Source organism: Morone saxatilis, unplaced genomic scaffold (genome assembly GCF_004916995.1).
Source record: "Morone saxatilis isolate NCDOM2014 unplaced genomic scaffold, NCSU_SB_2.0 Contig7, whole genome shotgun sequence".
Classification (NCBI taxonomy): domain Eukaryota; kingdom Metazoa; phylum Chordata; class Actinopteri; family Moronidae; genus Morone; species Morone saxatilis.
Genome location: NW_023340246.1, coordinates 11,373,485 through 11,387,776, shown reverse-complemented (window position 1 = coordinate 11,387,776; position 14,292 = coordinate 11,373,485). Strand labels below are relative to the sequence as shown.

Here is a 14,292-nt window from a genome sequence, read left to right as displayed (position 1 = left end):
GGTGGACCCCCACCTCCTCCTGGACGCCCCCTCATCGGAGGCATCCCTCCCCCACCAGGAGCACCCCTGGGACCATCCCTGAAGAAGAAGAACATTCCCCAGCCATCCAATGCGCTCAAATCCTTCAACTGGGCCAAGTTAGCAGAGGTGAGAACAGTTGAGATGCAAAAAGCTGAATATATTCATGCCTTGTGTTTAAAATGTAAGATATAAATGTCTTATTCTCCTTCTGCTCAGAATAAACTGGAGGGCACCGTGTGGATGGATGTGGACGATGCCAAGGTTTTCAAAATCCTGGATCTGGATGACATTGAAAAAACCTTCTCAGCCTATCAGAGACAGCAGGTACCAAGGACGATGCAGTTCATCTCTCCGTGCCACAGTCTAGTGTCAGAGAGGTTGGGGGGGGAGTGGTTGGGATGGGTGGCTGTGGGCTCAGCTGGCTTGCATTTTCTAAAATTCTTCCTATTTTGCAACTTTAGATTTCTCAAGGAAAGTTGGAGAAGGGAGAAGGGGAGAGGTCAGATCATTACAAATAAACAAAAGTCAGCCTGAAGTCAAAAGAGTAGAAGGGAGAAATTACTAGGTAGATTTTGGGGGGTTTATTAGATGCAAAACTTCATGCTTGAGTCATCTTAAACGCCTTCTTACATTTGACTAGAGTGCTGTTCTTTGCCTTTTTTTTGTTGATTTGATCATTTTGCCATATGTGATTGAAAATGCATGAGTGAGCTGATCAGAATCGCCTTTTTTACAGTCTTGTGACTTAAGTTTGAAAATAATGTAGTTACTATTTCTTCATAATCAGTAGTGTCTTTATTAGTTGTATTGAATGAGCATGTCTTTTCAAAGTTAATGATGTCAACAGCCTTTTTAACCAGTGCTCAGATACGACCCTAAGCATGTCCAACACACATAAAAAGATATATATAAAAATATATAAATAGATATACATAAAAAGATTGAAAATTAATAAATTGGAAGTGTCTCTGTTAAGGTCATTCACAAGTAAACCAAATTCAATAAATTTAGATCCTCAGCGTCGGCCTGATCAAATTTAAAACTAGACATACTCAACAGATTCCTTATGTGCACAGCATGTTAACTATAAGCACGTATTGATCGACTGAACAGCCACATGTCTCACTGCTGCTCACTTCATTACTGATGGACTCATCATCATCTTAGTGCTAAATGAGCTTTGATTCATTTTGCCGTTTGTTTTGATGGGCTGCAATCACGTAACTGCTTTACTTATTCTAATGAGTGCTTACATCTTCCCTGCTTCTTGCCTGCATTTTAGGACTTCTTTATGATCAATAACAGCAAACAGGTGAGTGCACTTACACTACAGTAGATATAAAGTCTGGAACTTTTGCTCCTCGTGGGTGTTATACGTTGTCTTATCGCACTTTCAACATCTTCTTATTTAATGTGTGTCCAACAGAATATTCAACCTGTAAAACTTGGTTATAATTAGCTGCCTTTACTTCATGTTTGCATGTACTCATGAATGTGTGACTGTTTTTGTACTGTATTCTCTTTTGTATGGGATTTTTAGGGCGTGTCATCTTCATTGTTTTGTGTCTGTGGGTGGCTGTAAGTAAAACTAACCTGCACAGTAAAGTAGCCTGTTGCACTCTAACCTCATCCTCACTTTGCTCTCAGAAAGAGGCAGAGGACGACACGCTGAGCTCTAAAAAAGTCAAGGAGCTGTCAGTCATCGACGGCCGTCGAGCTCAGAACTGCAACATCCTCCTCTCAAGGTGAGTTCATTTCAGCGTCATAACACTCATATAAAAACATTAAGGACACATGAGGTTATGGTGTATTTTAATGGACTCATCTGTTGTGTGCTGCAGGCTAAAGCTTTCAAATGAGGAGATGAAAAGAGCCATTCTAACCATGGATGAACAGGAAGACCTTCCCAAAGACATGCTGGAGCAGGTATGTCATCAGGTTCATGCAGTGTGTTTACATAAACCAGAATCAGCTTTTCTCCACTAAGCTCATTTCTTAAAATTCATATAAACTAAAAAGCTGGTTACTGTAATTGGGGTAGGGGATTAGAGAAATCTGAATTTTCCAAGTACATTTTGTCCTGGAGATCTCAGATTTCTTGGCTATGTTACACAGGTGACCAGGTGTTTAATCAGCTTTTTTACATATACAGGACAAAGCCTTCACACAGGGAAAGTATCTGTAAGAGCAGGTCTGCAGGAAGAAAGGAAATATGATAATTTAGTGATACACCATCATATTCAAAATAATTCCCATAACACATATCCTTTAGAAGTCTAATCACTACTACTAGAGGTAAAATAAGTTAGACAGGCCTCCAAAATAAAGTAGGAAACACTAACGGATGCAGCAACAGCACTTAAATAATCCAATGTGCTTTCATTTAGTGACTGGACATTTTCCATTCTGTGAGTGAAGTAATGCATGTCAGTACAGACTTCAGCACTTTATTATGTTTTTTGTTAGACGATATACATTGATTCATAAATCTGACAGTATATTTTGTAAAGAAGAAATGTCTTGCTTTTGTGTTGGAGAAAGACAGTAAGATACAGTAGCAGGTTAGCAGAGATTCCACCCTGTTCCTATACCAGTATGATACAGATTAATGAGTTTTTATGTTTAATATGTTAAAAGAGTAAAAAGTAAAGAGTGTTTTCCTGCCCCATCAGCTGCTGAAGTTTGTCCCAGAGAAGAGTGACGTCGATCTTCTGGAGGAGCACAAACATGAGCTCGACCGCATGGCAAAACCCGACCGCTTCCTCTATGAGATGAGCAGGTACTTGTACAGTTTTTCTTCCTTGTGTTACCTTTTTTTATTCTGTATTAAACAGCTACTAACGTCAGACTGACAGCTTCAGGTCAGTGCAGCACTCTGCATATCAGACCTGCTGAGTAACAATAGCCATTGTTTCCTCTTAGTCAGAGCAGATAAATGAAATGACACATGGGTTTCTACCTCGCAGAGAACAATAGCTGTCTGTGTGAATCATTATTTCTAAATTGTGTTGCTAAGTAAATATAGAGTCCATAATGTAATAACAGCATTTGTGTTGCAGTTTTGTAACCAAAGTCCTGTAAGATAAAAGGAACAAAGGAAACTTGCCACAACTCAAAAAAATTAACTGGCATTCCTACATTACAAAAAAACAGTTCAATTCAGTTGTTGTTTTTTTTGTTAATGATTTTCTGGCAGTTTTTTGTCATTAGAGTTTACTCAGAGTACAGAATGGACTGGAGGACCGATGTCACTGTGGCATTCATTAGCTGCAGAGCCAGTGGTTTATAAGCTGAAATCAAAAACACTGCCAAAAATAAGCTTCATTACCACAACTTAAACTTTATATGTGCCATTTTAGTAAACACACAGGCAGCTTGCCTCATTTTGCTTAAGCACAATGTCCTTGTTTGTGGCTTTTGTCTAAATGTGTGGATTTCCCTGTTTATAATTTATTATTTTTGTCTATTTTTGTCCTCCTCTGACATTCATTTTCCATCCCCTGTTCAGAATAAACCACTACCAGCAGAGGCTGCAGTCTTTATACTTCAAAAAGAAGTTTGCAGAGAGGATAGCTGAGATGAAACCAAAAGTTGAAGGTGGGAAAAGTCTCATTGTTTCATACATCAATAAAATTAACATGATTTTTTTTAAATAAAGAACTGAAAATAGTTTTTGTATATTTATTTTTACCATGGAAGTCCATTTCTATTAAGAAAAGTATTCTCTGTCTATACATCTCTGTTTTTATCCCTAATGCTTTGTATTTTCTACCTTTTTAAATTTGCCAAGACAATGATGTGCCAGCTACGCAGGTCTGAAAATAAATCATTCAGGCACCTTAAAAACATTTATTTTCCGTATGTTTTGGCTTCTCAGCTCTGACCAAGGCGTCTAAGGAGATTTTACACAGCAGAAACCTGAAGCAGCTGTTGGAGGTGGTGCTGGCCTTTGGAAACTTCATGAACAAGGGTCAGAGGGGGAACGCTTACGGCTTCAAGGTGTCTTCGCTTAACAAGATCGCTGATACCAAATCCAGTATCGACAAGTAAGAACATTTTTTAGTTGTAACATCAAAACTTTCAGACAGTAACAGAAATAACAGCGTGGAATCTATAAAAGTCAGGAACAGGATGATATAGATCAAACTCCGTATGGTTATTCATAGCTGAACCTACATAATAAAAGCAATATATCGCACATTTGGCACGTTCAAGCAGAGTGTTTGTACGTCTCTGTGTTTGCAGAAACATCACTCTGCTGCACTACCTGATCACCATCCTGGAGAAGAAATACCCCAAAGTCCTGATGTTCCAGGAGGACCTGCAGAATGTCTCTGAGGCAGCCAAAGTCAAGTAGGTGGAGCTGTGGAGAACCCTGCTGCCCGACTTACAATCCTTTGCATTTTGTATTAAACAATCACTTTTCTTTCTTTCTTTTTGGGCAGCATGACTGAGCTGGAAAAAGATATCGGCAACCTGCGCAGCGGCTTGAAAAGTGTGGAGAGTGTGAGTCACAAAGATCTATGAGATAATGCATTATGCGTCACTCATGCTGTTATACAGTGTTTCGTGCAGGTCTATTGTAGCTCTCCTTTCATTTTTTTTCCCCCTTCCCTCTCCTGGATCATTTTCACTCGTAGGAGCTGGAATACCAGAAGAAGCGACCGCAGGAGCTGGGCGACAAGTTCGTCTCGGTGGTGAGTCAGTTCATCACCGTTGCCAGCTTCAGCTTCTCCGATGTGGAGGACTCTCTCACTGAGGCCAAGGAACTGGTAAGTCACTGCGGCTGTACGGTCTGTTTGAGCAGACCGGACAGCACCACTGTCACTTGTAGACACAAACGCTGAAAGCTTGCATCCCATTTCCTCTCAGTGCAGCTGTTTCTACATGCCTTATTGACCTCATCAGTCACCTCTGTAGGAAAGCTAACAGCAGGAGCGAAGTGTTTTAGCTTCCTGCCGCAGCACCACTGACGCTTTATTGGTCAGCCTGCTTGTTGCCATGTGTGCAGGTCAGAGAGAGAAACCAGGAACAGAGGGTTGGATATTATTTTACACCCATTATGTTCGGCCTTGTATGGTCCTTAATCGTACCTGCCAACCCTCCGTATTATTTTGTGAATATTTTTATAAAATTTACGGTTCCATTTTAGTTTAGAGCCTAAAGCAAAAGAAGGAACAAAGCTGGATTTTTCAGGCATTTTAAGGGAAATGGGCTCTTTACTACTAGAAACCTGAGCATATTCACCTTTTTTAGGGAGAGCTTGACACCCTGAAGTTAAATTTATGCGTCTGTCCACATTTATTGGTGCAAGACATAGTGTTCTTATCTTGAGTATGTTTTTCGGCCCATAGAGCTTGTGCTGCATTGACCCAAGTGCTCAGCTGGTCACATGGCAACCATTAGTTTCTGTGAATCATTTACGGTGTCCCACGGTTAAATATTTGAGAGTGTTTACAGTGGTCCTCTGTACTCATGATTGGGAAACAGAGAGCATGGTGACCCTTTTAAAAAGCTTGTTGAATCTGGTTTGTGTGCATGTAATACAATTCTTGTAGAATGTAAAGTTATATTTTAAGCATTTTTGTCATTATGTCCCATTGATTCCTGTTGTGAGGACATTCAGAAAAAAGAAAACGTTATATGCATCTTTGCTCCACCTGGTAGAGTTTGCGTGTCATGGACAGAGCTTCCGTTAACATACACATCTTAGAAGGTATATGTTCTCAGCGTGATCTCACATCTGGATGTTCTCCTTTTTAACTCACTGTGAAAAATACTCAACAAACACGTTGCCTTAATTTGGGCTCTGGCTCCAGTCTCTGGCCTCGGCTGTAATCAGTAGCCGGTCAGATCTGGGTTAACACAGGGCTTCAAAGCCCAACTACCGGTACCCTGCTCTTATTTCAAAGAGCTGAGATCTAATGAGTCTCCTGTAAAACAGTCAAAGACGGAGTAAAACATGGTTCCACTGTGTCCTGCTGTAAATCTAATCCCGCGTGCCCCTCCCTGTGTGCCCCCTTCTCTTTGGTCCCACAGTTCCTGAGGGCAGTAAAGCACTTCGGTGAGGATGCCACTAAGATGCAGCCAGATGAGTTCTTTGGCATCTTTGACCAGTTCCTGCAGTCGTTCTCTGAGGCTCAGCAGGAGAACGAGAATATGCGGAAACGCAAAGAGGAGGAGGAGCGCAGGGCCAAAATGGAAGCTCAGGTATGTGATGTGTGTTCCGTAATTCGTAGAAAATCTGAAGTGTAAAGGAAGGTGTAGGGGAAATGGCTTCTGACATGTTGGTAGAATTTTTTTCAGTTCAGTTTAGTTTCAGTTAATTTCCATTAGTTGCATTACAGTTTTTATTGTTGTTAAACTAAGTTTTTTTTTTATTAGAATATGTCAGAATTGGTATTACAATACAAATACACTGACTCACAGTCAATCTCAATACGCACCAATGCCTCCTCTTACTTGTGTTGACAAATTTGACCAAAATTACTAATGAACTAAAACTATCATTTCAGTTTAAAAAAAAAAAAGTTTTATTATTAAATAAAAAAATTTTTTATTTCTGTCACCAGCTGAAAGAGCAGAGGGAGAAGGAGCGAAAGGCGCGGAAAGCGAAGGCTAACGGTGAGGACGACGGCGGCGAGTTTGACGACTTGGTGTCAGCGCTGCGATCAGGCGAGGTCTTCGACAAGGACTTGTCCAAGATGAAACGCAACCGCAAGCGCATCAACAGCCAGACCACAGACAGCAGAGAGCGACCGGTCACAAAGCTCAACTTCTAAACGGGGTTGAGGTCATCATCCACGCCCCCCCTCCTCCTGCTCATCATTAGTTTCCCTCTGGGTCGTACTGACTTGCACATTCCTCTACACCCTCCTCCATTCCCACCCAGTTCGGCATCATCGCTGTAGAGCCACACACGGCGCAACATGTTTTAGACCTTTCATCCTCTGAGATTTTGATGTTAAACGGAGAAGAAGCCAAAAGTTGTTGTTAATGACCAAATGAGAAAATTCCCGACTGGAGGATCAGTTTGGTAACATGTTTGATTGAAGAAGTTGTGGACGCATGAGCAGAGTGTCCCCCCCCACCCCCCGCTGGAGAAAATTTTCCATTCCAGGTGTAAGAGATGCTCACAGTTGTTTGATAGGAAGTGTTCTGTGCTGTTTTTGTACGTCAGAATCTATGCACAGAGTGAAATGTGCAGCTAGCGGACTCGTTCAGGGCTTGATGCTCGATCCAAACAGGAAGATGATTCCATTAAAAACACAAGGGGCCATTTTGTACGGACCGATTTCATAGATTGAAGAGGGGCTGCTTTCACACGCCTGACTTGTCCAAGAGATCATTTTAGGAGAGACTGAATCTTAATTTCCTCTTGACGCTGCCGTTCTCTCGCTTTCAGAACTACCACAGGACTGAGACGCTGCATTGGTAGACAGACGTGGTTTTGATTGCAAGTGACGCAGCTGAGAAGCAAAGGTTTCTTTTTTATTCATCATTATGACGTGCAGCATTTATATATCTGATCACTGTATGTTTTATTTTTCCTGTTAAGAGCTGGCCTTAACTCTGTTGACTTTAATTGTTGAGTGGGTACTCTGAAAGGCCTGGGCCTGATCTGCAATTTCTCAACAAGTGTGGACACTCGATGTCATAGATTACATTTATCTATATATAAGGTTGTGTGCTTGTTGCACATGCACATATAAATTCATAAGTACTATGCTAAATGCCATTAAACCCATACCCAATCGATGCAATACTCTTGTTTTTCCCCTCTGAAGGGAGTGCCCTCCTTTTAAGTTTTTATTGAATAGATGAAATATGTTTTCTGTGCACTGGCTGGATTTACACTGCAACACGAAACAAAACCCTGATTATAAACTCTGTGTGATCCACGTGATGTTTTCATTCTTGTAGAAATCATCACGTGGACGTGAAACCTTTAATTTGTCCCCTCCGCCGTGTGAATCCACCCAGTGTCAAACACCTCCATTGGACTTTTATAATTTAAATATTGCCTTTCATTGTACAATGTCCTGATGATAATAAATGGGAGAAAACAGTCTGAGTTTTTGTATTTGGTTAACAAGCACATGGACGTATGCATCTTTAACTTTGTAGACCGTGATAGCAGCAAGGCTCATAGCTCCATCTAGTGGTCAGCAATTGCTATTGAACAGAATACCTGACCTCTACCCTCTCACATTTAATCCCAAATAATCCAGATGTTATGAACAGCAAATGTTCACATTTGAGCCAATTTTCAAATGTGAACACTGTCTGTTTTTATTCTTAGTTTTTATTGCGAATTTAAAGAGCAGTTTATAATTGACACTGACAAACATACACTGTTCACTGGTTAACAGTTTATAAATATTGATTACTACAACTTTGAAGTCAAATGGCACAATGCAGTATAGAGAGACATTTGTGATGTCATTGCTCCGAATTACATGGATTTGTTAAAAATGTGTTTATCAGCCAGTCTCAGATCACATCAATTACTTTACTATTCACTTTGCTAATGTATTACTTGACAATGTAATCTATTTCTTAAACCAGATTATTCCTCATGAATGGTGGGTAATTTCACCACCCACAATGAAATGAAAACACGATTGTACATATATTATATAAAAAGATTGTGATCTCTTCATTACAGTTTATTATAGATCCAATAAAAATTGAGATTTACAGATTTTCTATTGGATTGAACTACAAAATTTAAAACACCTTTTTTTATGTATAACCATGTTTTAAAACTAAACCTGTAATTGAGGCTCACTTCAGCAGAAAACCATGAGTCAGCTCGTCTTCTGGCTCCTGCACGAGGCGTGAAACTCCGGTGTAAAAAGCTCTGCCAGCAACTTCCACGACTACAGCCTTGAAGTCTCCACACTTGGTCTCCTGAACAGAAATACAAAGAGACGGAAACCGCTCCATAACTTAAGTCAATTTCTGAGGGTTTGTGACTTGAACCAAGAAAAAATGATTCATATGAGGTGAAACCATCTATAAACAATACATACTTATATTTCATGTACAACCAGGGGGATTAGAAAATACTTTAATTGTACTACAACAACAGAAAGGTTATACTTTTTAAACTAATGTTTAACAGTTGCACACTGCAGGAGTTTTTATTTCTACAATAGAAATTTCTACAATATGACTACAGCTGTGACTTTGTTTGGGATATAAGGACATTCCCTGATTCACTAATGGAGGCCATGAAATTCAAATAAAGCTCATTACACTGCAATAGCTCAAACAGTATGGGTTATGTTCACGTCATCATCCAGATTATAAAACAAAATCTGTTTTTAAGTGGATTTTCCTTCTTAGGTCCTATAATTCTAATTCTTATCTCAAAGTGTTCCTGTCCTTTGGTTGATGACACATTTTCACTGTGATAGTCAACACAAACCTTTCACCCACATGGACATAAAATTAACTGAGCTTTGCTACAGTAGTTTGTGATAAATAATTAATATCTGATGAATAGAAAGCAAGCTCACATTGCCTGAACTGTTTCAAACTCAAATTGGCTTGGGGGCACTGCTATTAGTGTTATTTCATATATAAAATGATGATGAGTAAAGGTAGTGGAATTACTCAGAAGACGAAGAAAACTCTGGTACCTCGACAGCTTTCCCTGTGAACTGGGATCCAGTGGCTCCACTCTGAAACGTCCTGGTCTGGTTCAGCTGGATGAGACCTTTGTGATACTGGAGAGCCACTCGAGCTGTAACACCAGAACCAGTGGGGCTTCGGTCCACCTGAGAACACGTTTAAACCAGTTAAAGCCAGATAATACTAGTAAACCCGACAGCCAGTGTCTGTTCTGTACCTACTGCTCTCCTTAAAGTGACAAAGTGGTAAGATACCTGAGCTTCTGCGAACACACAGACATTGGCGGTGGCATCAGAGGAATAATTATCTTTGCCGTCAGTGAGGATGGTGCCGTAGAGGAAGGCCAGATCGTCGCTGGTCGGGTGATGCAACTTCACCTACGAGAGAAAACGTCAAATAAACTGAAATGAACATACAAAATGTGGACAAATGTATGTGGACAGCCCCTTTACATATTTTTGGTCCTGATAGGTCTGGGGTTATTCTTGTTGTGGAAGAACTTGAGTGGCCTGCATGGAGCCTAACCCCTTACCTCAGCCTCACTGAAAGAACTGTAACACCAACTGAGAGAAATCAGTGTCACACCTCATTCTTACATGGGTACAATGTTCTGGTCACTACATACTTTGGTCGTGGAGGGGATCTGGTTTCAGCTACTGACTTTTTATCTACAATCTTGCCCTGTGTGTCACTGATATTACCTGGTATCTTTTATTTTTTTTTTTATTTATTCATGTACCGAATATTCATGATTTGTGATGACTAAGACAACTGCAAATATGAAAAAAGGAGAAGTAGGGTACAGTAATGGATTTTTTTTTTCAGATGGTTTGATAACCAGCAATGACCTGCTTTCAACACTGTTCATTTATTTTTTTCTACAAAAGTATAAAAAAAAACACACAAAGAGCACAAAGCCTATAAACCTTTCCTAAGGATTCAAAATATATTATTATTATTATGGACCAATAATTTATCAGCTGTAATTAATTATCGGGATAATTCATAATAATATAAATTTCCCATAATTGTGCATCCCTAAGATTTCCTGTGTAAATCAGCCCCTCTCATTAGCCTAAACTTTAACTTGTGCCTAAAGTCGAAATAAAATCAAACTCTTTATTCTACTTACTTTAAACTGTGTGCCTTCTACTAAATCTAAATTATGAATGTTATTTCAATTGTTAGAGGTACATATTTTATTAGAAAAAGTTAGTTAGTTTTCCCTTTGCCTGCACTGAGATCACCGTGTGTACAGATTAAACACAGGGGAACAATATAAACTTCTTACCTGAGATTTGACAGCGTCGGTCACCGCTGTGGCTGCGTCCACCAGATCTCGAGTCCTGGACTTGGTCACATCAAGGCCAAACCTCTGGGCGTTTACAAAGGCGTAGAAGGCTCCTCCGTAGCTGATGTCGACCACCACATCTCCAAACCCTTCCACTGCCACCGTCACATCTGGTGGAAAGTCATGTAGTTAGCCCTGCAGGACATAAAACCACCTGCGAACAGTTTTGAGGGTCCTACCTGTAGCAAACGCAAACGCTGGCACACTGAGAAACCTCACTCCTCCTGTTTTACCATCAGAATACTCAACAAACGCCTTTACCAGACCGCAGGGACAGTGTATGTTCACTTGGGTCTCAGGCGACTGTGGTTCTTTCACCAGTTTGTAGTCCACAGCGAAGCGTCCCAGTGCGATGACGGCGTGTCCACACATGGTGCTGTAACCCTCGTTGTGCATGAACAGCACCCCCAGATCGGCCTCGGGCAACTCGCTGTCAACGATCAGGGCTCCGTACATGTCGTAGTGTCCCCGGGGCTCGAACATCAGCACCCTCCTGAGGTGGTCCAGATGTTCCCGGACATAACGGCGTTTGGACAGCACGCTGTCACCTTTGACCTCTGGGTAGCCGCTGAGGATGACCCGTAGAGGCTCTCCACCTGTGTGCATGTCGACCACTGAGAGCTCAGCTCCCTCGTGAGGCGGAAGCTGCATTTCCATCTCAGCACTAAAAGACGAAATTAAAAACAAAACGCTTTAGGCCAAAATCCAGACAGATTTTTACTATCTTCTTACACACAGTTCAGCGGTTTTTAAACATAATTTAACATCTCTTCTTAGAGGTTTCCAGATTAAACTACAAAAAATACTACCTTAAGGAAGGATATAATGTTTTATACTAAAATCTTTTCCCATCAAACAAAACTGAAATATTTCAGGTGCTGAACATGCCTGGGTAAACACTGGTAGGAGTAAAAAAAAAAAGGGGCTTCTGGGTCTCTATCTCCCACTCTGTGCAATGTGTATGTTTTTAAATGCCTGAATACTGCCTTAATTAAAAAAAATAAACATATTAAATTGCAACATAACACAAAACTACCTTCCTACTAGATGTTGGTACAGGACCTCAAGATCAGGTAATAAAACCCAACCCACCTGATCAACACTGATCAACCCTCGTCAGTTGATGGTGCGCTCTAGTGATGCATATTCCCAAATAAATGTTCAATTCATTTAGCACAAATCAGCTGACACACAGTAATCAACCTAAGTAAGAGTTCTGGGCCGGTTGCAGACAATCTATTGAGGGCTTCAACAAACTTTGGCTAACACTTCTGATTTATGATCTATCGTCACTGTGAATGATGAGAGCCAGTTTCCACAGAAGTAACTGGTTTCAGACCAGCAAATGAAGAAAAGTTTCACCCAAATTCAGAGGCTGGATTTTAATATTTCAGTAGTGTTTTGATCTGTAGCTGTCTCTTAAATGTGACCTCAAGAGTGAAATATGAATTCATTATTCCTCAATTAAATGCAATAAGATAAAGTTTGACAACATTTGTTGATAAAGAGGAGAATGTGCTTCTGTGCATCTATTCAGCTGCCTGTGAAGTCAATTCATTCTAGAGGCATGACTTCAACTTTATGGAGAACTGAGATTGAATAGATTTGGTTTTCTTTTCTCAACTTTATTTACTTAAGTCATTCACATTAAGCAGAGGGGTGTCATCTAAATAAAAACATCACAGCACAAATCCATCGTTTTAACAGCTTTGTTATTATTAGAAGAGGAAACTGTGTCATCTACTGTTTGATTCTATGAGTAATAAAATAATGTCAGTATCTCCTGTTGATTGTTTGTATCATAATTGTTGAAACCAACCAAACCAAACCTTTTTTACAAAAAGTCAGAAGCTGTGTTATGAGTTATGGAGGTTATATTCCGACAAAATAACTGTTTAATTCATTGTTTAATAAACAAATAGAGACTAAATAATATTTTGCCAACTGGAGTCTGAACAGGATAAAGACACACTGCTGATTTCTCTGCACCTCCGAACTGTTAGAACTAATAATATTATTACTGAACCAGTGATCGGAAAGCAAAGATTCGTTTTTAAAGTTGTATGGTCTTCAATAGAAGTAAATCAGAAGTTAAACGTGGCAAATATTCGCAGGACAAAAATGTAAAGAGATCAACGCTTATTAAATCCATGCAACTCACCTGAGCTTTAAACTTTCTCTGCTTTAGGATCAAACTTCTGCAGCAGTCTTCAGTACTTTTCATTCCTCCTGTGCATGCGTGTTTGAGTGTGCAAAGACAATAACATGAGACAATAGTGCCACCTGGTGTCCTGGAGGGCTGCAGACATGAAACATTCAATAAACTTTATTTTTCAGTTTAATGAAAAGTCCAGATTTTTGGACTGCCAGTCATTCTTTGCAGACTTATATAATAATTTATAAGCTATATTTTCATGTTTCAACGTTGATGATTGACAGAAAAAGCAGTCAGTGCTGATGCATGTCTCTCCCTGTGCTCTCTCCCCACCTTTACTGTCTGTTATTGATCGTTTTTCTGCTTCAGAAGGAACAGCTTTCCTTCCTTACCTTTACTGATAATCAAACAGCTCCACAGTTTCTACCTGTTAACTGCTTTGACTCACCTGGATCAACAAAAGCACAGGTGAAAGATGAAACCCAGTCTGTGTGTTGTAGCTTTAAGTGTTTTTGATTCACAACAATAAACAACAGACGGTGAGCAGGCATCAGTTTTCATTATTCATTTCACACTTGACAGGTTCCCTGGATGCATGCAAGGTCATTTATATATCTAAAATAAAATAGATTCGACTAACAGTCACGTGCTTACATCCTTAGAGTTCATACTCAGATGATTCACAGTCAGAAAGGAAATTAAAAAAACATGAACTAAAACTGTAACCATGCGGTTTGTTCATCATCATTCTCATTTTAGCCAAAACATTTAGATTTGCATAGCGAGTGTGTGGTGACTCATCAAAATATTGCATTACTAATTTAATCTTACAAGTAGACAAATACAAATCACTGGTAATGAAATAAATATTGAAATTCAATCAAATATACCTGAGCAAGAGGCAAAGTCACATGAGGGATTTACAGTAAGTTTGCTGCAATTACCTGTTGAAATATTCACATCTTGTTTAAGGAAAATAAATCTTTCACAGGAAAATTGAGATAATGATAATTAACAATAAAAATCTATAATTAAAGCACTATTATCGCATTCCTATTACTATTTAACATGCGTGGTAATGAAAGTAATACACAGTGCAGGGTTAATATTTTTATAATATAAAACT

The 14,292-nt window shown here is 39.7% G+C and overlaps 2 protein-coding genes across 2 annotated transcripts in view; one reads left to right on the top strand and one right to left on the bottom strand.

The window, feature by feature from the left end:
- The window catches only part of LOC118340619 (disheveled-associated activator of morphogenesis 1-like), a 43,902-nt gene extending 35,810 nt beyond the window's left edge, over positions 1-8,092 (top strand). Inside the window, exons 15-27 of the mRNA XM_035678692.1 lie at positions 1-147; positions 238-345; positions 1,304-1,333; positions 1,669-1,766; positions 1,863-1,947; positions 2,694-2,800; positions 3,530-3,618; positions 3,899-4,067; positions 4,267-4,374; positions 4,467-4,527; positions 4,662-4,793; positions 6,061-6,231; positions 6,594-8,092. The exon at positions 1-147 is cut by the window's left edge and continues 1 nt beyond it. Of these exons, the coding sequence (XP_035534585.1) occupies positions 1-147; positions 238-345; positions 1,304-1,333; positions 1,669-1,766; positions 1,863-1,947; positions 2,694-2,800; positions 3,530-3,618; positions 3,899-4,067; positions 4,267-4,374; positions 4,467-4,527; positions 4,662-4,793; positions 6,061-6,231; positions 6,594-6,803 (1,515 nt within the window). The 3' untranslated portion in view covers positions 6,804-8,092. The remainder of the gene's footprint in view (positions 148-237; positions 346-1,303; positions 1,334-1,668; positions 1,767-1,862; positions 1,948-2,693; positions 2,801-3,529; positions 3,619-3,898; positions 4,068-4,266; positions 4,375-4,466; positions 4,528-4,661; positions 4,794-6,060; positions 6,232-6,593) is intronic.
- Positions 8,093-8,253: 161 nt separating this feature from the next.
- On the bottom strand, positions 8,254-13,262 carry LOC118340618 (trans-L-3-hydroxyproline dehydratase). Its single transcript, XM_035678691.1, has 6 exons — positions 13,173-13,262; positions 11,191-11,675; positions 10,952-11,121; positions 9,915-10,037; positions 9,669-9,806; positions 8,254-8,934 (listed from the first exon to the last, which is right to left on the bottom strand). The coding sequence occupies exons 2-6, from the start codon at positions 11,666-11,668 to the stop codon at positions 8,809-8,811; spliced, it is 1,035 nt and encodes a 344-aa protein (XP_035534584.1). The 5' UTR covers positions 11,669-11,675; positions 13,173-13,262; the 3' UTR covers positions 8,254-8,808.
- Positions 13,263-14,292: the final 1,030 nt, after the last annotated feature.